Genomic DNA, 25,605 nt, shown 5'->3' with positions numbered 1-25,605 from the left:
GGATCACCCTTTTGTATGTTGCCCAATCAGTGCGGGGGCCATAAGGAGATGAGGCTCTGACTGGCTGAGGCGTCTCTAAGGTTGGCCAGCCAGTAGGGAGACGCTAAGACACAGAGGAACAGGGAAGACCAGAGAGAAGAAATAAACGGATTTTAATCTTCCACTTAATTTGAGCTGATTTCAAAAGTACAGTAATCAAAACAAAGTATTAGAATATGTTGAACACAAATGACCAGGGCATAAAAACTTCAGGAAAAACACATTTTAAAAGCTATCATATAAATATATCGTTTATATTGTTGATATACACAGGTTGATATTTTTAAAAGGCAAAGTTATCTGAAAAACAGAATTTGAAATCGGAGCATCTTACTTCTTCACCACCACTACTGAAAACACGTAATCATTAACGAAAAATTTTCAGATTTGCACATAAAGGCATATAATACAACCACACTGTAATAAATCTTGGAAGATCTCGATCATTTGTCAGAAGTTTGACTCTGGACTTTTTTAACCTTCCTTCACTGACATTCAATACAGGTGAAACCAGTGCTACTCTGTCAGAATTCGTGTTCTCAATATCCTAAAGCACCCATGGACTAATACAGAGTACTGGTACATCTGTTGTTAATCCTTACCTCCCTTTTGGCAAGCAATATAGATTTCTGGAATTATGGAAGAAATAAGATTGTTTTAGGGCAGAGAAAGGACAGTTTAATGATAATTCTAGCTAAGTAATGTGGAACTGGCTGGCTCCTGGGATGAATTTCCAGCAAGGAGGAAAGGTTTCTTAGGAACATGCCATGTAGTGGTAGAAATATTAGTCACTTGTCTCCTATTAGGATTCTTTCAGAGGCAAAATGGACCATATTGAATAATGACAAGAATAGCTTCTTCTAAAGAGAACCATTAAAATTCAAATAAATTCATAAATACTTGTTGAAGGGGAAAGGAACATAAAAAAATAAAAACTACTACTCAGTGAATGGTGCTCCTCACACGTTATCTCGTCTACCTCTCCCAGAAGTCCTGTGAGAACCTTGTTACAAAATGAATAAGGAAGTCAACACAGGGGGTACACAATTTGCCTATAAGCACACAGCTAAATAAGTGGCAGGAGACTGGACTGTTGTAAGCAGTTTGGATACTGATTGTCTACATCCAAAGCCTGTGCTTCTCCCCCACCCCACCCAGCTGTCTTTTGTGCCAGAGACTGGAGAGAAACAACATGGAGCCTCTCCTTGGGAGGCTCATTGTCTAAGTGAGAAGATATACACTTCAGAAACAATACAGGGAAATACCTAAGGGTCCAATAAATGGCGCTTACAGTGGTTTACACCCAGCTACGATGGTATGGAAGTTGGGGTCTTAAATTTCTTTAAGTTGTGGTAAAATGTAGGTAACATCAGTACCTCAGATAAATGGAATCATACAGAACCTGCCCTTTTGTGCCAGGCTCATTTCACTCAGCAGCATGTCTTCAAGGGTCATATGTATGTTGTGGTATGTGTCAGAATTCCCTTCCTTTTGAAAACTGGATAATAGTCCATTGTGCATATAGACCACATTTTGTTTACCATTCATCTGTCAAAGGACACTTGGGTTACTTTCACCTGTGGGCTGTTGGGAACGCTGTTATAAACATGGGTGCACAGACATCTGTCCAGGTCCCTGTCTTAGTTCTTTTGAGTATATTCCTGGAAGTGGACTTGCTGGGTCATATGGTAATTCTGTTATTATCTGAGCCAACACCGTCCTGTTTTCCACGACAGCTACACCATTTTTCATTCCCACCCGCAGTACACAATGGTTCCAATTCCTCCACACTTTCACCAAAAATTGTTTTCTTTTCTTGTATTATTTTTTATAAGCCATTCTAATGGGTGTGAAATGGCAGCTCACTGGTTCTGATCTGGTCAATTTTTTTTCTTTTTTTTAATTGAGCCACGTGACATAAATGCCATCCTGATACTGAGGGTGAAAACTATTCTACCATGAACAAAGGTGGGAGACTGCATGGCGTGCCTTGGGGACTAGAACTTTCACAAAGCACAACAACTGGAGATAAGACCCAAAGAGGCAGATGGAGGCCAGATTATCGGGGTCATCAAATGCAGTACAGACTGACAATTCAGTCCCTTGGAACTAAATTTTGGAAGTTATTATTTTTTCTTTAAAAGAGTAAAAGATAATGGTGATGTTGATGGTTACATAACACTCTTCACTTTTCCTTTTTATTGTACTAATTATTTACCAAAGGAGGGGAAAAAATGATTCAAGAAGGCAAATGTTAGTCAAACAGGTACACACAACATTAGCTTCCACTAACCTTCCCAAGTACACAAACAAAATGATGGCCCCACATGCTTCCTTGTGGGAATCTACATTATAACACTCTATGAAAGTAGATGACAGAAAAATATTTTGCAAGCACTCAATGAAGATGTCCAATAGCTTTCTTACTGGTTTCATGTCGTTTTTACTTAATTCTCTTGGAATTTCAGAGATCAGCCAAAAAAAAAAAAAACCCAATAGTATGATCGCAGCCCATCTGAATGCTCATATCAGAGACAGAAATGTCTAAGTGAACCAGAAACTAGAAGATCATCTATATGAAGTTAATAGTACGCTACACCCGCCCAATTTTAACACATTTGTTTGTAATGAAACAACAGTCAGTTTGAACGTATATCTACAGTACATCTGGGTTTAAAATCAAATAGGATATCTGGAAATCCTCTCACATTAGCCACCGGACAGGGTGTTTCCTGTTTAAAAAAAAAAAAAGAGAGAAAAGAAAAGAAATAACAGAAGAGGAAAAGCTTGTAAGTGTTTAATTTTGTTTGCCACTGTGAGTGAGGGGAAGGGAAGGCAGAGGGGAGGCAAGGGGTAGGTCAGAACAGGGAGAGAAGGGTTTATCGCTCAACCCCAGGCAGTGACATCAGCCCACAGCTGTGCACAGACCTTTGCTCTGCTACTGGCCTGGCGTGCCGGGCAGACAACAGCTGGACTGAAATCATCCCTCACACCAACAGCTTTACTTTGAACTAATTGGCCTGGGCTCCTGAAGGAAAAATGTATTTGGCACAAAGACTCTTGGAACACTTTTTAAGGACACCCATGTAACCAATGCATCAAGGGTTCTGAGCACTCCCTCTCCACCAGACACACACAGTGGGGGGAGTGCGGGAGGTCACCTGGGGCTTCAGTCATGGCCCCTTCCTTGTGCTGACAACAGTTTAGGAGAGCTCCTTAAGGCCATCTCAGCCCGGTCTTGTCCTTGCTTACTCTCCGGAAAACCACTCCCTTTCAGACAGTGAAGCAGGCACCCAGCAAAGCCAAAATAAAACAGGGGATCTTTCAGAATTTCCAGCAAGTGAGCAAGGGGTTTTCAGTGCAAGCTGACACTGTTTTCAAGAAGTTGTTGCACAAATACCAAATCCATACAGTACAAAGGAATCTTTCTGTCCTGGTGTCTTAATCCTTCCATCAAGCGACTGGTAAAAGCAGGTCTGTGACTAAGGGTGCCGAGAGGCCACTGCCCGTGCAAAAGCTGGACACCCGTAACTTTTTTTGTACACGCACTGGGACGCTGCAAAAGTTCTCTCCAGCGTCCGCCTCAGCATGAGTTTGCAGAATTAAGAAAGAAAGAAACCAACTCATTTACAAGACCAGCCCTAAAGCCACAGGCCGTGTTAGAGGCAGCCCTTTTCGCCCCGGGACAAACTACGCCCACGCAGAATTCTCGGCCAATGACAGAACAGGAACACAACATGGTTCAAGCATATAGAACTGAGCAAAGAAAAAAAAAAAACATTTCAGAAAAATGGACAAATGCCTGAGTTTTCTCCTTTTCATATAACTTATTTGGATGACCTCTGGAAAAGGCTCCATGTCACAGCCAATTATAATCTCTGAAAAGGAGAGCTGGATTCATCCGGGGTCCTCTAGCCCTTATCCCGAGAAGCACACGCGTAGCTATTACCTAATTTGTCCTGGGGACCTCTTCTAAGGGGGGAGGCTAGACCTGTATTCTCTCCATCTCGTAGACATCAGTTTCCCTTCGGTGACTGATAAATGCATGTTTACAGAGAAAAGCACCACACAACCATGGCCCTAACTTGGTCATATTCTTCGTGACCATATTCTTCATGACTCCTTCATTTTTGGATCTGGGTAGCATGGTTCATCACGAGACAACCCCAAATATTTTAACTCTCAGGAACATAAATAAAAGTCTTCGTAGAACAGAGCTAGAATAATTAGGTCCAATTCTCAGTCACACCATTTACCTGAGCAAATTATTTAAGCTTTCTAAACCTTCATTTTCTCATTTTTTTTTTAAATGGAGCTAATATTGGTAGCTTCCCTGCAGGATTAAATAAAATAACACACACGAAGCCCCTGACCCAGTGGCTGACCAGAGTCAGCGTGAAATAAATGTTGCGGTTATCCTTACCCGCCTTACAAAAGACCACCCGTTCAAATGCGTTGGAAGAATTGTCAGAGACAGGCTTGTGGTTCCACGACAGAATGTGACAGTTAAAAAGCAGCCTTGTGTAGCATTCAAAGCTACACACACAGACACACAGGATAGGGTACCATAGTTCTCTTGTTCTTGGCACTGGATGTAATAGGACTTTCCCAACTTGTAGGTGATTTTATCTAAACTGGACATCAAGTATAAAGAAGAAAAGGAAAAATAAAGAGGAGGAGGTAAGGTCACATGGAAGTCACACACGCTTTCATGATGCCACATCAGAGATTGTGACAGAAAGAAAAGATTAACAGGAAAATAAGACGACTTCATTCCCCAACTGTACACACATACTTTCTCTAGGTGTTTCTAGCAGGCGTGCCATGGGGGCCAACCCTTCTCTGCACCAGCTGTGGGGGGATCAAGATGTCTGCGTCCTACGTTTCTTGCCTGCTTTAGGTCCCCCCCCCCAACCCCTGCCTCTGGCCACCTGGGGAATCAGACACCTGCTTTTCAGTGCTGGACACCTTCACTCTTTTTTCAACAGCACATACTTCTCAGGGAAAATATACTTGCTTTTAAAGCTTTTTTTTTTTTTAATGTTTTATTTATTTTTGAGAAAGAGAGAGAGACAGAGCATGAGTGGGGGAGGGGCAGAGAGAGGGGGAGACACAGAATCCGAAATGGGCTCCAGGCTCTGAGCTGTCAGCACAGAGCCCGACACGGGGCTCGATCTCACAGACCACGAGATTATGACCTGAGCCGAAGTCGGAGGCTCAACTGATTGAGCAACCCAGGCGCCCTGATATATACTTGCTTTAAAAACAAACAAACAAAAAAAAACAACTTGTAATTGTGGAATAATTTTACAGAAAAGGTACATAGAGTACACAGAGTTCCTGTACCCTTTCCATCTAGCTGCCCCAATTGTTAGCATTTTACATAATCACGGGACATTAGTCACAATTAAGGTTTTGACACTGGAACAATACTAGTAAGTGTGCTATAGACTTTTGGATTTCACCAGGTTTTTTCACTATGCTTTTTTTTTTTAAGAAAAAAATTTAGGATAATTAAAAAAAAATTCTAATGTTTTATTTGCTTTTGAGAGAAAGAGAAAGACAGAGTGGGGGAGGGGCAGAGAAAGCAGGAGACACAGAATCCAAAACAGGCTCCAGGCTGCCATCCCAGAGTCTGATGCGGGGCTCTAACCCACGAATCGTGAGATCATGACCTGAGCCGAAGTTGGACACTTGTCTGATGGAGCCACCCAGGTGCCCCTAGAAAAACTTTGGCTCTTCAGAAAAGCTGCAAAGAGAGAACAGTTTCCAGATACCTCTCATCCATTTTCCCCTAACATTAACACTGCACATTACCAAGGGACATTGACAAAACTAAGAAACCAACATTGGTATAGTATTATGAACTAAACTCCATACTTTGCCCCTTTTTTTCTGTTCCAGCACCCTATGCAAGATATGACATTGCATTTAGTTGTCATGTTTCCTCAGTTTTCTCTGGTCTGTGAGTGGGTCTTTCTTCCCCCTCCTGCCCCCCATAATCTTGACAATTTTCAAGAGTCAGGTATTTTTAGAATGACCCTCAATTTTGGCTTGTCATGTTTTCTCTGCATAGTCCATTGACCCATCAATTCCACCAGTAAGAATTTATCTTACAGGTATATTCCCGCACGTGTAAAATGAAGGACATTTGAGGTTATCCACTGGAGCATTTCTGTAACAGCAAAACATCAGAAACAACCTAATGTCCACCAAGAAGGAACACGTTAAATTATTTGTGGTGTATCTATGTGACGGAATAAGATCATTCAACAGCTATTAAAAAAGACTGATAAAGTTCTTTGAGTACTGATCTTTAAGAATGTTGAGTGGAAAAGCAACGTGCATGTAAAATATGCTCCCACCTGTGTATCAAAGTAAGGGGGAAACCAATCTATAGCTTATCTTACTACTCCTATGGCCCAGCCCCAGAACTGTGAATGGGAACACTATCTTTTATCATAGCAGCATAATCACTTCATAATATTATTCTTACTCTATGGAAGAGAAATCCGGTCAGGACATGCTGTCAGAGTGACTGACGGGCTACGTAGGTTACTCTCTGAAACCAGGGTCTGTTTAAAATTGGAGATAGTAATTTAAGTGAATAAGGTAATCAATAAGCCATTTTTAAAAAGTAACTTTCTACTTGGGGGAAGGGCAGCAGCCTACAAACAACGAAAGGGTAGGTACCCAGACTGTCCAACAACGGGAAAGTCTAACTTTCCACATCTCAGTTTCCTGGTGTTGCAAGGCAGGAACAAATACCACCTGATCGGCTAACCATAGCATTTGGTGAGGATTTTGTAGAGCACATCTTCACAAACTCTCTGTGGAATGATCATCTCAGAAGACGTCCGAGTTTTACTTGCCAAGACGTACTACTTTTTCATATGACCAAGAAATGTGGCAGTCATGTGATACACAACAGTCTTTTTCTAAATTTCATAATGAGCTATGAAGGGCTCTCTGATCGCTCTTGGGAATTACATGAATCAACATGAAGTGATTTCAAAGCCACTCCCTAATCATAACTTATTAGGAATCTACTTTTACAAAAAAAAAAAAAAAAATGCCTGCACCCTCAATTCTCCCATAAATAATACCATCTTACATTTAAAGCTCAGTTTCGTACTTCTACAAAATGCTCTCATATCTATTCTCTCATGTAATATGACAGTGTTTTGAGTTAATAAAATAGGTATCATCTTAAATCTCATTTTACTGGAATGGGAACTGAAGTAGCAAAGTTGGGTCCAGAACTCAATCCACTCAACATTTTCAATTCAGGTTCTGCAGCACAGAACCCAGAACCTGATCTCTGTGGCTATTTCCTCAACCTGAGAGGCAGAAGAGAGAATTTAATTCATACATACAATGGATGCCTAAGAGTATTAGGGCTTCTTTCTCTTGTGGAAGCTAGAAAGACTTCAAGATAAGGCAAGTTAAAAGGAAGAAAAAGAAAAAACAACCCAACTTTTCTCTACACTGATTAGTCCTGACAAAACCTTACGCAAACGGGGGATGATGATCTGGCCCCACCAGCCAATGTGAGCACACAGGTGCCAGCTGGGTCTCCATGGGGCCTGTGGTTCTCCCTGCCAACACAAGTCTGAAAAGGCTTTGCTGTTTTTCAACTTACTCACTGGCCAACAACATGCTGCAAAACAGATGTTCTCATAATCACAACAGCAACATTCCATGGACCAACGAAAACATTTAGGCACGAAAGTGGATTGGAGATGCAAGCCTGGCGGAAAAATTGGCATCATGTTCTAAGCTTCGGGCCTGAGAAAAGTCAGGCAGGACTTTAAAGAAATCACACTGAGACCAAAGTAATAAATTGAATGTTAAACGTCCCTCATGCTTCATTTTTAGAGTACGAGGTTCAAAAGGGCAGGTAAAGTTGATGGCATTCCTAACATTTGGAAGCCTAGGTACAAACAAGAACGGGCTCAATTCAGTTGGCACTATTTGACATTACTGTTTATTCGCTCACTGTGCTTACCTGATTCTTACAGAGTTTCTGTAAAAGAAACAACATTCTGGACAACCATCATGGTGTCTAAGTGTAGTCCAGGGAGCACCTACATGATAATCACCTGAATGGTCATTGAAGGTGGGCTGCTGGGGGTGCCTGGGTGGTTCCGTCAGTTAAGTGTCTGACTTGATTTCCACTCAAGTCCTGATCTTCTATTGGTGGCACTGAGTCCTGTGTCAGGCCCTGCACTGACAGTGTGGAGCCCACTTGGAATTCCCTCTCTCTCTCTCTCTCTCTCTCTCTCTCTCTCTGCCCCTCCCCCATGCACACACATGCAAGCTCGCTCTGTGTCTAAGTAAACAAACTTAAAAAAAAAAAGAGTGGATTTCTGGGCTCCATTCCCAAGCCACCTGAGTCAGAACTGTGAATCAGCATTTTAACCTAGTCTATTTCATTACACAGTGAAGTCTGAGAACCACCATTCTGGACAAATGACATTAAATTAGTCAACACTGAACATATCAAAACTGGACAAGGACAAGCTAGGACAAGGAACACAGGCTTTCAAAACTGATACCCCCGGTTATGTTGCGCGTCTATACAGGTGACAGTACATAACCTTTTACTTACAGACATAGCCAGCCAAAGTCTGAATTTAGGATGGGCAGACGTGGATAGGGAAAAATGGACTAAGTCTGAGGTGGTCAAAACCATCTTCAATCAACTCAGTGAGAGAAAGAATTCTCTTTTGGTATGCTATTAGTTTTCATTACGTTAATGGTTTTTTTTTCATAAATCCCACTTCAAAAATCACTTCTGGAATTGTGCAACTCCAAAGTGACCTAACTGTAAAGAGTTTTTCAAATTACTTGAAATACACAGCCTGTTAAACCACAACTGTGGATCAAACTAATGAAAGAATTAACACATGCGCCAAGGTGTATGGTGGCCTCAAGTTCACAGACACCAGTTGAGTGTTGATTAGACAATTTATACCTTGTTTTTGGCAAGGCTAAGTCACTTTTCCCTAACTGATAATAGCAAAACCTATTTTAACCTAACAGTGTGTCTTGAACTCTTGACTCAGATAAAAAGATTCCAAAAGTCATTACCAATGCAAAGGAGTGTCTATATCACATGATTTTCCAACCTTTGAAATATTGCATCATGGTTTTCCCTGTTATGATGAGCAGGAGTTTGCTAGTCTAACCATGCTAGGTCCTCAGCCAGGCGCTTTGCTCTCTAGCTGCTTGACCTCAGGAAGGTCACTTCACTTTTAAGCCTCAGTTTCTTTTCCTTCCTTCCTCCCTCCCTTCCCTTTCCTTTCTTTTAATAAAATACTAACCAGTAGACTAAGAACTGAATACTGCTGTCAGGAAAGAGCTGGCACTCAGTAATGTTACCACCATACCCAGTGCATAATTTTTATACACAGGGGAAAAAAAATCAACTAGTCTTTTGTAATTATGGGAATTACTGCAATTCTTAGGGAATTAAGGGTTCAAATCCCACTTGTGTCATTATATAGAAACAACCAGGACAGATCTATAAAAAAGATGTGCATTACCTGAACAACGCATTACAAATAATACTAAGTTTATATGAATGTCTGTGAATAAAGGCATTTCAAGTTTTTGTTTTTATTTTTTTTTAATGTTTGTTTATTTTGAGAGACAGCAAGCTTGTATGTGTGCGGGCAGGGAGGCGCAGAGAGAGAGGGAGGGAAAGAATCCCAAGCAGGATCTGCTCTGTCAGCACAGAGCCCGATACAGGCCCAATCTTATGGTATGTGGGATCATGACACGAGCAGAAATCAAGAATCAGACACTTAACCAACTGAGCCACCCAAGTGCCCCAAGTTTTTGACATCTAGTTCATTTGACCAAATACTTAAGTCTCAGTAGGATTAAAAAAAAAAAAAACAACAACTTAAATAAAAATAGATGGAAGGTCTCTGAAAAAGGTGTACATTAGATATTAATTTTGACAGCTAAAATACCTTTCCTCCATTAATTTAGATAAAAATGTGATTCTAATGATTAATATTAACAAAAAACAATAGAAACCCCCAAAGACCATAATTATGGTTCTCTATTTTTTTGTTTATTTATTTTTGAAAGAGACAGACAGCGTGAGAGTGGGGGAGGGGCAGAGAGAGAGGGAGACATAATTTGAAGCAGGCTCCAGGCTGTTAGCACGGAGCCTGACGTGGGGCTCGAACCCATAACTGTGAGATCATGACCTGGGCCGAAGTCGGATGCTTAAACGACTGAGCCACCCAGGTGCCCCATTATGGCTCTCTATTATGGCAGTTTTGATCCAATATGATTCTTAAAAAAAAAAAAAAAATTAGAGTGACAGGTTTATTCCCGATCTCAGAGGCCAAATATTTGTTGTGGACACTGACCATTCAATTGAACTGTAATCTATTTCAAGGGCTGACACTTTCAAAATGATCTAACTGGGATTATCAGACATATAAAATGTTCCCAAGAGGGGCGCCTGGGTGTCTCAGTCGGTTGAGCATCCAACTTCGGCTCAGGTCATGATCTCACGGTTCGTGGGTTCGAGCCCTGCATCCGGCTCTATGCTGACAGCTCAGAGCCTGAGGCCTGCTTCAGATTCTGTGTCTCCCTCTCTCTCTGCCCCTCCCCTGCTTGCACTCTGTCTCTAAAATAAATAAACATTAAATTTTTTTTTAAACGTTCCCAAGAGAATTATAGCTCTCCTTGTTTATTATTCATTTCTAAAAACATACTTGTTATTTTTAAAAGGTTTATAGGAAAACATCTGTATACAAAAACCATTGAATATTAGGTATTATACAGATAAACCAACTTTCTCTAGTTACCATCTTCAATATAAAAATCATTCATTCACTGAAATACTAAGTGCCGGGCACAAGATCTTAGCTCGTTGAGCTACAAAGGTGAAGGAGATACTGCCCTTGAAAGGCTCATGGTTCTAGAATGTGACAAGAGGTCTAAAAACAAATAACTACAATAACAAAGTATCTTGAAGGACATAGTAGAAGGCACAATTAACTTTTCTTGAAAGGTTAACTAAAACTCAAATGAAGATAAGGTCTTTTAGCTAGGACTTAGCTAGGTTTTAGCTAGTGAGGTGTTTAAGAGGCAAACAATAGAAAGGCGGTGAAAAAGGGACAGCACATTTCAAGCAGAGGGGGTAACATGTGCCAAAGAGGGCCAAAGGGGTATGAACGGACCTGTGTCTAAGGCATGGGGAGGGGAAAGAAGGTGTGAAGAAAGGCAAATGAGCATCCCGATATCATGAAGTTGGGCTGGAAGGTTCTGGTCAAATCATACATGGTGAATACAGTCTATTTGGACTTTTCCCCAAAGCCCAAATGAAGTCATTTATATTTGTTAAAAATGTCCAGTTGAGGACAGATGTGAGACTTATTTTAATATAGTCTGGAGAGAAGTGGGCCTGGAGCAAGGTGGCCTGTTGGATGACCACTGACATGTATTTGAGGGGAGAAATTATGGGGCTTAAATTAGAAGAGCAGGAGCCAGAAGGTTGAGGAGGAGAGAGGAGGACAAGGCATGTAAGACCTGTCATTAGCTTAGGTGGTAACTGAAGAATGATGCCACTTCAGAAGACGATAAGCAGACTTTGAGGAACAGGTCTGAATGAGGAGACACGGCAGAGAGTTCAAGGAAGCAAAGGGCTGGGGAAACAGAAAGGCCTGATTACACCAGACTCGCTTTCCTGGAGGCAGCTCTTCACCGGGAAAAATACATCTGCAGCCTCGGAAGGAGAGAACTCGAAAACTAGATCTGTGCATCATCACCCTCCAGGTTGTAGATGAAACCACGGGAATGAATGGGATAACAGCCGACAAGGAAACCCTCACTATACTAAACACTATAGGGGTAAGTGAAATTAAGCTATCTCCACTCAACAGAACTTTCCCAAGTCATTCAGCATGACCATAATGAAGAGTATGAGGCAATATGGAAAAGTGCTTGACACAAGCTAAAAAGATAAGAATACACATAAAATATCATGGACAAATCTCAAAATCATGTTGCTGTGTGGGAAAAAAAAAGCCAGACACAAAAAGAATATGATGTATGTTTCTGTCTATATGAAATTCTAGAATACACGAAACTCATCTACATGATAAAAATCAGATCATTGTTTGCTTCTGGAGAAGAGGGGTATCATCTGCCAGAGAGGAGAATGAAGGCATTTTCTGGGAGGATAGTGAGCTTTAATACCTTGATAAAGCTGTAAGTTACATGAGTGTATGTGTTTGCCAATAAGCATTCCATTGTAGGTAAGTGATACCTTAATAAAAAAAAGTCAAGATATGAAATTGTCTACTCTCATATACACAAAGACACAGGAAATATGCAAAAGTAAAGTCTCCTAGTGGAATATGGGCTATTTTGCCCTCACTTCACAGTTTTAACTTTTTGCACACTATTCTTAAATAAAAAGAAATTTTAAAACCCTCAAATACCCATAAATATTTACCAATTACTTGTGAAAATGGAGAACATGTATTTTTTCCCCATAGGAAGTAGGAAAGAATCTCTGAAAGAAATTTACTCTCTGGAAAATTTTTTTTTTTTTACTATCTGGAGACAATAAGGAAACACAAGATAATAGTAAGTACATGCTTGTCAAGTATCGAGGACTCAGTGGAAGGAGGGGAGCCTCATGGGTTTGTTCTGAGGGAAGTTGGGTTAACTTGGCAGCACAGGACACTTGTCAGGGTGACGACTGAGACAACAGGGAAGTTAGTCAATGGAGGGGAGGGTTGGAGGCAGTTAGATTCTGAAGGTCACTATCACAGACTCTACTTGGGTTTTGGTGCTCCTGAGTCTGAGTTGTCTTTTATATTCTGCAGTTCTTAGTTTGAGAACCTTGCTTTAATTTTCATAGAGAAGATAAAGAAACATTACCCAATTAGAGAGTGGATCCAACAGCCCCCCCATATTTTGGAGAGAAATGGTGGATTCCTGGATGATGGTGGTGGTAGTAAGGCTCTCTTGAGGTGCCTGCGGTGGACCAGGTACCATGGCCAGTTCCTTCACACATATTACTATTTTACTCAAGCTCCGCGACAACCCAGAAAAATACGGATTAACTTCATACCCCCAGTGAGGAAACTGGACTCAAAGAAGCTAGGCAACTTCTAGTTAGGAATCCACGGACAAAAGGCTAGACTATGGCCTCCACTTTGCAAGCACTTGGACTGTGTCAGGAGGGGATCAATCACGTCTCATTGGCATTTGAGTCTGAAGATAAAAAAACAACCCATCCTGAGAGGTTTCTAGTAATATAGTCTAATTACAATTCCTTCCTGCAGTGTGGTTGATACCCGCACAAAACAGCAAATGTGACTATTACACAGCTATAACATGGAGACATGTTAGCTTAAGAGTAACTATTTAATAGTAGTTAACATTGGGTGCAACACACTCTACAGTGAGTTACTTCAGGTACTCCTTATGACTATCCCTGAGCAGACAATTATTAGTACATGTGACAGATAATGAAATTGGGACTCAAGACCTGTAATGTGACTTGCCCTAGGTCACCCAGCTACGAAAGGTCTGGACCTGGTTATTGTGACCACACAGTCTAACCATTCTATAGTACTGCCTCAAATTTTAAAATCGCATTTCGAACTTTGCTATGTCACCTGTTGTCTTTCATCTTAGTTCGTGCTACAAACAATCCCACTGGCAGCTTCTGGAGAATTCTTCCTGGACTGTTTCCATCAGAAGAACTATGTCATGCCTTCTCTTCTCTCCCCTCAAAGAACTGAGACCATTCCCAAAAGGCTTTACATAGTTACTTGAGAAGTTCTACCTCATTCAATGGGAGCACTGACACATTCCCAATTGTCCCTTCCATTGAAAACCGTTCCTAATGTCATCGCATTACCCTGACAAGAGTCCCCTACCGCCGCGTTAACCCAACTCCCACCCAACTCCCACCTGGGTGACCGGACACTATGGACAGGCCAACCACTGCATCCGGACGCGTGGACAGCAGTGGTGAAAGAACACCATGGCACACTCTCCTTATCACAGATGGAAAGTTGAGAACGGGTACAAACTGTGACAGCTATTTCCTGTCAGGCTACGTACCCAGTGGAGGTGCTGAGGACCCGGGTCCCACTTTAAATCATTTAATTGTGCTATCCACTAAAAGGTAAGAAGAGGATCCCCTATTCAAGCAGCGTGAATGAGAACAGTGTTCCGCTGGCGTTTCGGCCCCATGTTGGAGAGGCCGAAACGTGAACCATCAGGGAGGCTCGTCTCCACCTCCACTGGGTCATAATGAACTCTGAAACACACACAAAAAGGCCTCTTTCGTGACCTGCTCAACTCCATATCCATTACGTTATTTAAGGCACACACAAAAGCAAATTAAGTTGGTCATCTGGGTAATCAAAAGGGCAGCTGTCTAGTTAAGTAACAGGACAGAAAGCCTCAAATGCTAACGCCAGGAGGCCTGTTTCTCAGCTGTGGTTTCCTTGAACGGTTTGCCTAGAATTTTCAACTCTTTGGGGTCCTGAAGTTCCATCTGTTTTAAAATTACTTTTCTATAAAGAGTTCCTCATTTCCATCGCCTCAAATAAGGTCAGGAGAAAATGATGTCCCAGCTAGGTGTTAAGAATCTGGAGGGGTAGTCAGCAGTTTGTGGTTGCCTCCCGTTGGGAGGTGAAAACAGAAAAGGAACACAGAGACAAGCCCTGGCCCCACATTCACTGCTATTTAATCTTTGCCCAGGGTTGGGGGGTGGCAGAGAAAAAAAAAAAAATTAAGTCCAGCCAATTATATTGACAATGTTGAAATTCCAGTCTTGTCCAAAGACAGGTTTCTCCTAGAACTGGATGAACACAATTTTCGTCTCTGGCTGTTGCCTTTGCATTATTTATACACATACCTACTCACACTTTAGGAGGAGGCTGTGAGCATACATAGGAAATCGCTAAGGGGAAGGAATTCAGCCTTTTAATGAATAACTCCAAACTGGGCTGAAGCTGAAGCAGGAAGCTGATTCTCTAGGCCTGAGGGGCCCATGGCAGACAGGGGCATCCCAAGACAGATGGTTCACTCCAACACAGTAGCTGAGGTAGGGAAGGCAAGATGGTCTCTGTTGCATGAACCCTGAAGACCCTTCCAGGAGAGTCAAGAACTAAAACTCAGCTCAGCCTACGAACAGCAGCACTGGATGGTGGGTGTTACAGACTTCAGGGGCACATGGCTCCTGGTAGAACTGGGTCCTTCACCATCAGCCCTGTTCCAATTATAACATTAGCACAGAGCGTGCTTTCTTCAGACAGGCTATCCGGGATGCACAGCATCCTTCTCTTTACATACTTCCTCCTCGCAAACTGCCCCAAAGACAGCGTAATGTAATTACTCTTATCAGAGAGGGAATTTTCTCACCACTTTTTAATATGGAAAGAGGTTCGGGAAAAAAAAATGACAGAATTATTTAAGAGGAACCCACACAATTACAAAACTCGCTCTGTCCTTGTCTTCAGGAAGAGAAATGTTTTGGTCATCAAAAGCTCTGCTAGGCTTAGTCAGATCAGTGCCAGGAATTCTGTGAACTTGAGGTCAAGCTGCCAAGATTCAAAAGAAATGTTGATATTAAGTGTTTGCACAGATACCAGAGTGGGACAGCTAACAACTGCCAGCGTGCAACTCCAGCCATAATGCAGATGGGAGAAACGAATTTGCCAGTTGTCCCCTCATCCTGTCAAACTTAGGGGGGAGAAAAACAAAACAACACACACACACAAAGGAAAAAAAGCACTTACCTAGCTCTCCTCGAAGGTTAACAAGTTCTTGGGATAGTGTTTTGTGTTGTTTCAGCGCTTCCTCCCGCTGTGGAAAACACACATCAAGTTACTCATGTTTTCAGGAGGGTCCTTTTCAGTAAAGGCACACATTTGTTATCACCAGGAAAATGAGACTCAGAATCGAGAAGCCAAGATATGAATCATTTAAGCTAAACAGTTTGTGTTGTGAAAAAAACACAGATGTCCCTTAGTTGTTAAGGAAATTCATGTTTCAAAAATCTTTCTTTTTTCAGGTTCTCGTCAAACCATCATTGGAGACACTCACTGGCATGGTACTTTTAAAAATATTTACTTTGAGCCATGCTTCATTGCTAATCCATAGAACCTTTCAGCAAATGCATACTTAAGACTTAATGCATTCTCCTCCAAGGGCAATAAAGCACTAATCAGTTTAAGATAAATATTTAATGTTCTAAACATACGCACTTATATGCACTTTGTCCTAGATTTGCAAATAAAAAAGTTTTGTTACAATGTCAGTCCTAAAAGGAAGAAGCCACAGTGAAAAAGAATCCTTAAAAAAAAAAAAGACAAAATTAAACTAATTTTACCCATCCCCACATTATTTTCTAAGGATTATTATATTTGAGATCAGCTATAATTGTAAGGAGATGTTAAGAGAAATGAAATCAAAGAATATCAGGCAACTGTTTCCGTATCAAAAAAGCTATTATTAATTTCGTAAAAAAAGAACAATTTCCAAGTTACCAGCAACTTAAAGCAATCACACACACACACACACACACACACACACACACACACACAGCGATAGATACAGTTTCTTAAAAGGTTGATTCCCTACCACCAGGGCATAACTAAGGAAAAGGCAGAATTCAGAGCTCTCTGAAAATGCCCTCACTAGGATCACCCGAGACGGAGCTCCTGCCGCATCTTGATCACAGTATTGCAGAGATCATGAGACCCAGTCTTTTGCAGGCAAGAGTTGCTCGTCATTCCAAGCATTCCCCCCTAATTCCAGACAAGCTCTGCCTCAGTCCCTGACATTCTCCCAGAAACACACTATAAGCAAATACTAATTACCCTTGTTGCTGCACAGGGAGGATAGAGACACATTTTGCTGCTGGAGCAGCCCATTTTCCAGCTTCTGTCTGCACCTGTCCCCACCCCACCCCACCCCCCCACCCCGCACCGTCCAAGAAGTGCACAGGTGGCCACGCCACCCACCAGTCGGGTCTGCCTACATTCAAAGCTCTACCGGGAGGAGCATGATTGGTCCTCGGTTAGCCTTACTTCACATCCTGCAGGTTACCGTATGCCTCTCTCCTCTCAGAAGCTGATTGCTGCAGCTTCTGCCTTTGGCACAAACAGCCCGCGATTACTTAAAGCCACAGCCCTTCATTTATGAAAAACGAGAGCCAGACATTAGACTGATCGATGGCCACTTACTTAAATATCAGCTGGTACAGTGCAAAGAAAAACTGACCTTCTCTGCCTGGATAATGAAGTTATTTTTAGATTTGTGAACCTTTTTAGTTCCCTCTCTAATTGAGGTCGTTAGATGATCACACTTACTAATAGAAAAGAGAAACGTGTTCTCCAAAACCTGTATACTAAAGGAGCCTGTGAACGAGGCAAAGAACAATCCAAGTGTGTGTTTTGTGACTTACAATTCATAATGACATAGTAAGACGAATGGTGTTTGCTGCAAAATTTAATCTGAATGCTTAGAACACGGTCTATCGGTGTTTAAAGTTAAAGTGTGCAGTGCTGATTCGAGAGTGGGAGATCAGGTATCTTCTATAACTTGTACTTTTTACTTTGTAGTGGTCTCTCACTAAAGAGCTAACGAAGTTAACAACGGCATGCTAACACTGTCACATGGGTAGTTAACAGTGACTGGAATTTAAGAAACACTTTCTCCTTGAGTACACTTTGCCATTAATGGTATTCTCAATGCTTGATTTTTTAAAGTGCAGTATTAAATTGTTCTGAAATTACAAATCCGTGAGTCCAGGGGCGCCTGGGTGGCTCAGCCGGTTAAGCATCCGACTTTGGCTCAGGTCACGATCTCGCAGTTCGTGGGTTCGAGCCCCGCATCAGGCTCTGTGCTGACAGCTCAGAGTCTGGAGCCTGCTTCAGATTTTGTCTCCCTCTCTCTGCCCCTCCCCCTGCTCATGCTCTCAACAATAAATAAATATATATTTTTTTAGTTAAAAAAAGTAACAACAACAAAACAAATCCGTGAGTTCAGGTTTTAAAAAATGAACAAGTAATGAGTGTTCTAATGTAGAAATTAAAGTCTCAGGAAAAATCAACCTGGATAAAATTGGAAGAAAAGCGAATGGAAACAGATGTAATACATGCCTTTCTTAATCTCATAAATTTAGGCCTTAATTTTGTTTGCTTAGTGATCTATTTCAAGTCAATACCAGCAAGTTTTGTCATGCAATTGTCAAAAACACCAGAAGACAGCTTTACTAGATACCCACAAGCAATTAAAAATCGCTTAATTGAAAAATTAAGTTGATATGTAATTTCCAGAAGTAATTTTATGAAAACGTTTACACCCTGGCACCAACACCTACCGCATGATCTCTTGGCTTATTAAAGAGGTTTGGGGGACAAGGAATTTCAGTTCATGTGAACACTTCCCCCAACTCTACTGCATCTCACCTTCCTGTCCCAGAAGCCACTGACAGCTTCCAATCTCTGTCAGTCTGAGTCAACAGTGACAGGAAAGCGTGAGGTCATCTTTGTCTCTCTTTTGTCTAAGGGTTGTTCCAAAGTCAGTCCATTCTTCCTCATGAGCCTTGACTCTATCACACTTTTTCTACTAGTGCAACCTCCACTCCAGTCCTGATCTCCAGAAATTCATTCCGATGCTAGTGAAAGCATCCCTCCACAGGACCTTGCAGGGGGATGCTTGATTATTGTCCCATGGTCTTTGTACACACAGATGCCTCTACCCCCCAAAACTATTCCATTTAGTCCATGAAAAATAAAATTCACTCTAGGTCCAAGAATCTCCAACACCCAGCTCCTGTTTAGGCTCCCAATTCCTGTTCTGTACAAATCACACTTGCTACCCATGTCCCACCTCCACAAGAACAAATTGACCTGACCCATTACATAACCCTGAAGGGAATGTTCAATGTCAATCATAGTTACCATCTCCCTTTCCCCAAAACCTGGAGATGACATTTATCTTTCTGAATTGATTGGCAAATTATTACTCTGCCAATTAACAAAGCACCATTTCAGACGCTGGGGAAAATTACGCAAGAAATTTAAGACATGGTTCTTGCCTTCAAGATTGGGACCTGGATAGAACTAAAATGGCCAGGCCCAACTCTCTTCAGTTATCATTCAAGGCAGATGACCTCATCTGGGGGGAAGCGGCAGAAGATAAAGGAAAAACTAAGGGCTTTATACGTGATCCTATAGGACATGCAAATCGCAGTGCCCACACCATTCTGTCAGTTTCTGCCTGACTCTCTCTGGGAGCTTGCCCTTTAAGAGATCTATCCTTTACTTGTAGATGATGAAAATGCATTTTGTCACTCAGCTGCTGATTGCTTGTTTCTTTTTATTCAACTGGCTCCTCTATCAGTGCTTCTGTCTTAGATGATAAACTCTTTATAGTCAAGATAACAAGTTTATTTAATTCTCTTTGTATTTCAACATGCAGAATTCTACACAATGTGGGGGGGGAAAAAGCAGGAGGTAGGAATCTGGATAGAAATCTGCTTTTCTACGCACTTATTAATATATGAAGTGCTCCAAGGGAAAAAAAAATGGCTTCACTATAATTTAATTAGGGGTCCCTGAAACACAGGCACTTAGTCTCTGGCTGCCATCCCATCAGTGGGCCTGAATTTGCTAGCTACTGAAGAGCACCACCAGCACAGGGGATTTTGTAGAAAAGAGCCATGTCAGATCGCTCAGACGGGTACCCTCTCCCACCTCCTCCCCACCACTCACACAATGAATCATGTCCACTTTTTTTTGCCCTGAGACTTTTTTACCTATAGTAGCCTGCTAGTGTCATTCAAAATTCACCTTGTTTGGGTGCTACTTTAGGCTGGATTTCACTTTGGCTATCTGCACAGAACACTGCTCAACCATCCAAGGATAGACGTGGAATTGGAATAAACTGAAACCATCAACAATGTGTCCTCTGGGAAACAGAAAGTGTGATATTAGTTTCCAGATCCATGAGGCACTTATTAGAACTTCCATGTAATGAATTATTTCTGCCACTAGAATGGGAAAATTATAGTTATTAAACAGGCTTGCAACCAAAGGGTAAGTGATAGCTCTAGGATTCCCTATAATCAATCATTTTTATCCATACTCTAATGCTCTAAAGCCACTTGGGAAAAACTCAGCAATAAGATATATATGTATATACAGATCAGTCTATACCTACAATCCACATCTGCTTATCCACATATCAATCCATCAATCACTTGTATAGTGGGTAGGAGAGAACCAAAGGGTTAAGAGGAAAATTGTGCTGAAGAATTACTTAACTTTTCCCCTGTTTATGCCTGTCCTTTCTAACTGTTTTATAATAGTGTCCTGCACACATTAGGCAATCAGTAAATATTTGCTGATTGATTATAAAGAGCAAAGAACTTTTGCATCAAGACTTTATATGTTCATCTTACATTTGGGATTCCATCCTGTCTATTCATCCATTTGTTTGTTCAGGTATACAATGTACATCTGTTATATAAAGTCCGGCCATAAGTACTAGGGGTCATTTCCTAAGAAGGAACTAGACATAGACCCTACTTTCAGTGAGCTTCTGGTCTTAAAAAGCCTAAATGAGTGCAAATAATTATCTGTAATACAAGGTAAAGAGTGACAGAGAAATGGAAGTGTCCCTAGAATCCAGAAGGTAGAGAGAACATAGAGCCAGAAGGATCAGGAAATAAAAGAGGGAGTTTTTGACCCAAATTGTAAGAAACCCAGTGGAGTCACAATTACATTGGCATTAAAACCTAAATTAGGTGCAATATGAAATTCACATACAGTAAAAGTATCCCTGAAACTCATTAAGAGTTTGTCCTGTTATAGACTGACCAAACATTTGTCAGTTTATCCAAATAAGCGAGGTTTTTCTTCTAATGTTCGATCTACTCCTCCAACTGAGCATGTGATAAAGAGTTTGGTTTGTGTTTACGAGCAAGGCTGTATGGGGACAAATTACCTTGAAACAGCAGGATCACGTGGACCGTGGGAGGTTCATGCCCACGTGAGTGATTTAGGAACCAAAGGAAGAGCAGGCTCCATAACTCATCTCACATCCACTTCTGGGCCTCTCCTCATGGAGGAGCATGAAAGGCAGGACTGCCTGATCTATTTAATTTGCATTTTCTACTTGTTGTTTGTATAGTGAATCCATGTAAATTAAGTGTAGATAGTGGTATGATGCTGCTATAAGATGTGAACATGTAGATATTAGGAGGAAGGGCAGTGGCCCAGTAATAAATAGCATGTGAACAAAGAATAGGAAAGTTGAGACATTCATAGGTGATTTTAAGTTCCTAGCGTCCTAGACGTAGGTTCAAGTCCTGGTCTTCCTCTAAAATTAGCTGTCTGCTGAGAGATGAGTTACTTTGTAACTCCATGCCTCAGTTTTCTCACTAGTAAATTCCAATTTGTGTTTTTGGACAAGATGTAATAAGTTACGAATGTCTAGAACTTAGTAAATATTCAAGGAATGTTATATCCCTCTTGCTTTTTCTCTACCTCACTAATAATACAGCTAGAGCCGATAGGCAGTGAGGTGAGGCTAAAAAGAGCAGCTCATGCCAAATTATAGAATCTTATATTCCAAGGTATACCCCAGAGTTTTCCAGAGGACATATAATGTGAGCCATGTATATTATCTTAATTTCCTAAAACTGAAGATTAAATTTTAATATATTTTAAGTCAGTATACCCAACATATTATCATGTTGACATATAGTCAACAGAAAAATTATTCACACGATATCTTACATTTTTTTCATACTGTCTTCAAATCCATGTGTAGTTTAATGCTTAACCACATATCTTAAGTTAGTCTCACTGCACTTCAAGTGTCCAAAAGCTTCATAAAGACAGTAGCTACCATGTAGGACAGGTAAGCTGTAGACAAAGGTTTTAGTCAGTAGAGTGGAATGCTTTGGAAAGATGAATCTGTTGGCAGTGCTTGGGATAAACGAGTGAAGGGAGCGCAGGCCTAAAATCTAGTTAAGAAGTAGTTATCACAATCTAATGGACAGTTCTCTAGAGTCTGAACAAGGTTGGCAACAGTAGGAATGGAAAAGAGGGGATGGTGGAGGGGGGGCAACACTGTAGGATGAGGGCTCACGGGACTTAATGACTCATTCCATGTGAGAGAGAAAGGAATTGAACATGGGGCCGGTTAGGCTAGCTGCAGTAAAACAAATTTATTGGTTTATCACAAAAGAGACTGTTTCCTGCATTTGATCTTACGTGGTCTCCAATTTTACCTACTTGATAATATAAGCCAGCTTTCCAATTCCCTCCTTACATATTAAAGAGCAACAGAAGTACCATGCACCCCTACAATTTTTAAAACTAGGTATATGTATCTATCTTGCTCTCAAAAAGATGTATTTGGACAAAGCTGTAAAATGTTCATCAAATATTGATCCCAACTGACTATTAGCTTGGTTACTTGCAAAGACAGTGACCAAGTCTCATTCACCTCTGTCTCCCCTGCCCCAGACAGGCAACCATATCACAGTAGCCTCTGTAGAAAATGAACACAGGTTTGTTGCACAAACTGAACTACAGAACAAGCAAACTGAACAGTTTTCTTCTTGAGATGTTATGGATGTGCATCTTTTAAGACGGTGATTAAAAAAATATCTAAACAGCTCAAGTATAATTTCATCCCAGTGTTTCCGCTCAGATAATCGCAGGTTTTGGTGGTATACCAGTAGCACACATTCATAGAAGCCTGGCTTCTCAATGCATTTTAACTCGTCCCTGAACGAACATCCTTGTAGAATGTCAGGGAAGACTAAGTAAGCAAAGAAAATCTGTTTCGCATCTGTTGTACCACAATCCATTTTAGGAATGGATGGAAATTCTGCAAAGTCCCCAGACCCATACTGGGAGTTACCTTGGAAGTGTTCCTTGACCTATAAATATAACCAATCTCATTTTTCAAAGCATTCAACTAAAGGTGATATGAAGAGCTACATTGTTAGACAAAAAATTGAGTGAAAAAATGTTAATGCTAATATTGGTTAGAGATGTATACAAGTACAACAAGCAATTATCTTTTGCCATTGTCAGTCTGAGTGATTTTGAAAGAGAAAACAAAGTCGTAGAAGTGTTTCCATCCCAAATTTCCAGAGAGAGAGACTGAGGTATCAAGCGAGTTGACAAAAGCATAATTGGATGAATTATATCCGGTCTCATCATTCATTAACTGAAAAGTGTTCACAAGGGAAGAGCGTGAACACCGCCCCCTCCCCAATGCCTCACCTCAGGGACAAAGACGGTTTAGAGGGTACACATCCTTACCTCAGAGAGTAGGTGCTGAATCACAACTGTCAATGCCTCAAACTTGGTATTACCACAGGAAAGAAGCTGCTTGAGCTGCAGGATAAATCCACTTTGGTTTTCACATTTTGTTTTATAATGAGCCAACTCAAGTGTTTTTTCAGAAGATAGCACATCTGGAGACGTCTGTGTCTGGATACACAAACTTCTGGGATTCTTCTGCCTGCCCTTTTCAACTGTAAAAGAAATGAGTATACATAGGAAGATATGTGATTTTTATTTTTATAATCACTACCATCTGGGTTCAAAAACAACTAAATAAGCCACAGAAATGCACTTAAGTTATATTTACATAAGGAAAGCATATGGCTCAGAACAGAAATTAATCACATATCTAGATGTTTGGAATGTACAAACACAGACCATGTCTCTAGCCCTGACTTAAAAGATTTACATGGGGCAGAGAACCATTTGTTCATGTACGTGAAACAAATAGATTTAGCAATCCAGACACATGAAAATTGTGTGCAAAATAATGTAGATATCACAGTTTCTAATTTTTTAAGGTAAATTGGCACAGTATCCTGTGACAAGTTCCCTGAGTCTGTATTCTGATCACATATGCTCAAAGAAAAACACAAGCGATTGGACTTTCAACACCTCTCCCTCCTCCTCCACATTTTCTACAAATCTCCCATCCTTTCCTGCTGATGGCCTGGTCATTACAAAGATTTATACTGCAGATGAGTCATTTCCTCATCTCTAATAAATCATTACACATATTGAACACCTACTCACATTTTGTCCCTTAAGTTCACTGCTAAAAGTACTATATTCTCAACTATACTCTGTTTTCTATCAAACACAAGCTTTATTGTTTTTCCCCTCTCCAAGTAGTAATAATAGCCTACGCATTTTTTTTTTTTTAAAGCTCATGCTAATACTCCAAATCCAACTAAGATGCTGTGCTAAGTGATTATTCACTTTCTGTGCCACGGGTGTCCTGGGAATTACTCTATTTTAAATGAAAAACTGCTCAGTTTTGGAACCATTCCAAATATCTCCATCACTTTAAATATCCAACAGAACTGGAAGAACACACAACAAGCTGCTTAGCTTCTTGAAATAAGTAGGCCAAGTAATCAAAGCAAAACTAAATCTGAAAAAAAGATACAAGAAACAAACAAACAAAAAAAGCTTCCCTGTTCTCAGAGGTATTGCTGATGGCGTTCACATTCTGTGCTAACAAACCTAAGGAAATTTTATAGATGGGAATTATTTCTTCTAATTTTTCAGGGGGAGGGAAACTAAAGTAATGTCTTGGGGAAAAAAATAAACAAACTTGACTATTCATGCTCCAAGAACCAATTACAAAATACACTCAATATATTCCTTAAATTAAAAAAAAAAGGGGGGGGCGAAAAAAGGTTCTCATTTTCTTTGATGCTTTCTATGGCTAAATGACTCATATTTGTATTAATACTTGATAATTCACTGTTCTAAAATGACTAAAATATCTTTTGTGTTTTAAAAACACTTAAAGGGTCAAGTATTTGCCCATAGTCTTTCTTAGTAATCATTAACAGCTACTTAGCACTAACTGCCACTTCCAAAGCAGAGAAAGAAAGCAACCAAGTTCCTTGTCATAATATTCAAGTCCCATAGGGAGAGCTTTTAAGAGTCATATTTTAATGAAAAATAATCTAAAAATTTTACAGTTTGTCAAAGTGTCTGAAGTTAGCATTCCTTTATTTTTCATCATTTCCTAAAATGTTCTTAGGAGTTCTACTCTTCACATAAAATAATAATTACATAGTGTTTTACTGCTCAGTGAGTGTTCTCACTTTCCCTCTTTCATCCCTTTAGTAACTCTCCATAGGGAAGGCGAGGTTCCAGGGTGGGAAGGGCCTTGTCCAGGCTCAGAGGGCTTCTATGGGACAGATCCAAAGTCAGAACCTTGGCCTCCGACACCCAGTGTCTACTGTTCCCACCCATCCTGGTAAGTAGAGATGAGGAGGAGACGTAATATCTAAGTAAAAATAATCATTTATGCAATAATCATAATAAAATATCACTTAAATATATCAAGCCCCTTATTTGGTAACTCTTCATTTCAGTAAACCTACACGTAGATAAACATCTGCATTTTATATAGTTTCCTATAATTTTATACGAACAGAACAGCAAAAAAAACATCTTTTAACTCTTTGACCAATTAGAATTCAGTGCAACATATGCA

The 25,605-nt window shown here is 40.6% G+C and overlaps 1 protein-coding gene across 8 annotated transcripts in view; it reads right to left on the bottom strand.

Annotated features, from left to right (window-relative positions):
- MTUS1 (microtubule associated scaffold protein 1) overlaps positions 1–25,605 on the bottom strand; it is a 175,438-nt gene that overhangs the window by 19,032 nt on the left and 130,801 nt on the right. For 7 of the 8 annotated variants that reach the window (XM_053216337.1, XM_027077230.2, XM_053216338.1 and 4 more), the window contains 2 exons: positions 23,388–23,602; positions 15,834–15,900 (listed from right to left, as the gene is read on the bottom strand). In XM_053216337.1, the coding sequence (XP_053072312.1) occupies positions 15,834–15,900; positions 23,388–23,602 (282 nt within the window). Of the gene's footprint in view, positions 1–15,833; positions 15,901–16,916; positions 17,045–23,387; positions 23,603–25,605 lie in introns of those variants that run through there. The other variant, XM_053216343.1, reaches the window with a different exon arrangement.

Source organism: Acinonyx jubatus, chromosome B1 (assembly GCF_027475565.1).
Source record: "Acinonyx jubatus isolate Ajub_Pintada_27869175 chromosome B1, VMU_Ajub_asm_v1.0, whole genome shotgun sequence".
Classification (NCBI taxonomy): domain Eukaryota; kingdom Metazoa; phylum Chordata; class Mammalia; order Carnivora; family Felidae; genus Acinonyx; species Acinonyx jubatus.
The sequence above is the reverse complement of the archived record's forward strand: the minus strand, read 5'-3'. Positions and strand labels throughout refer to the sequence as shown.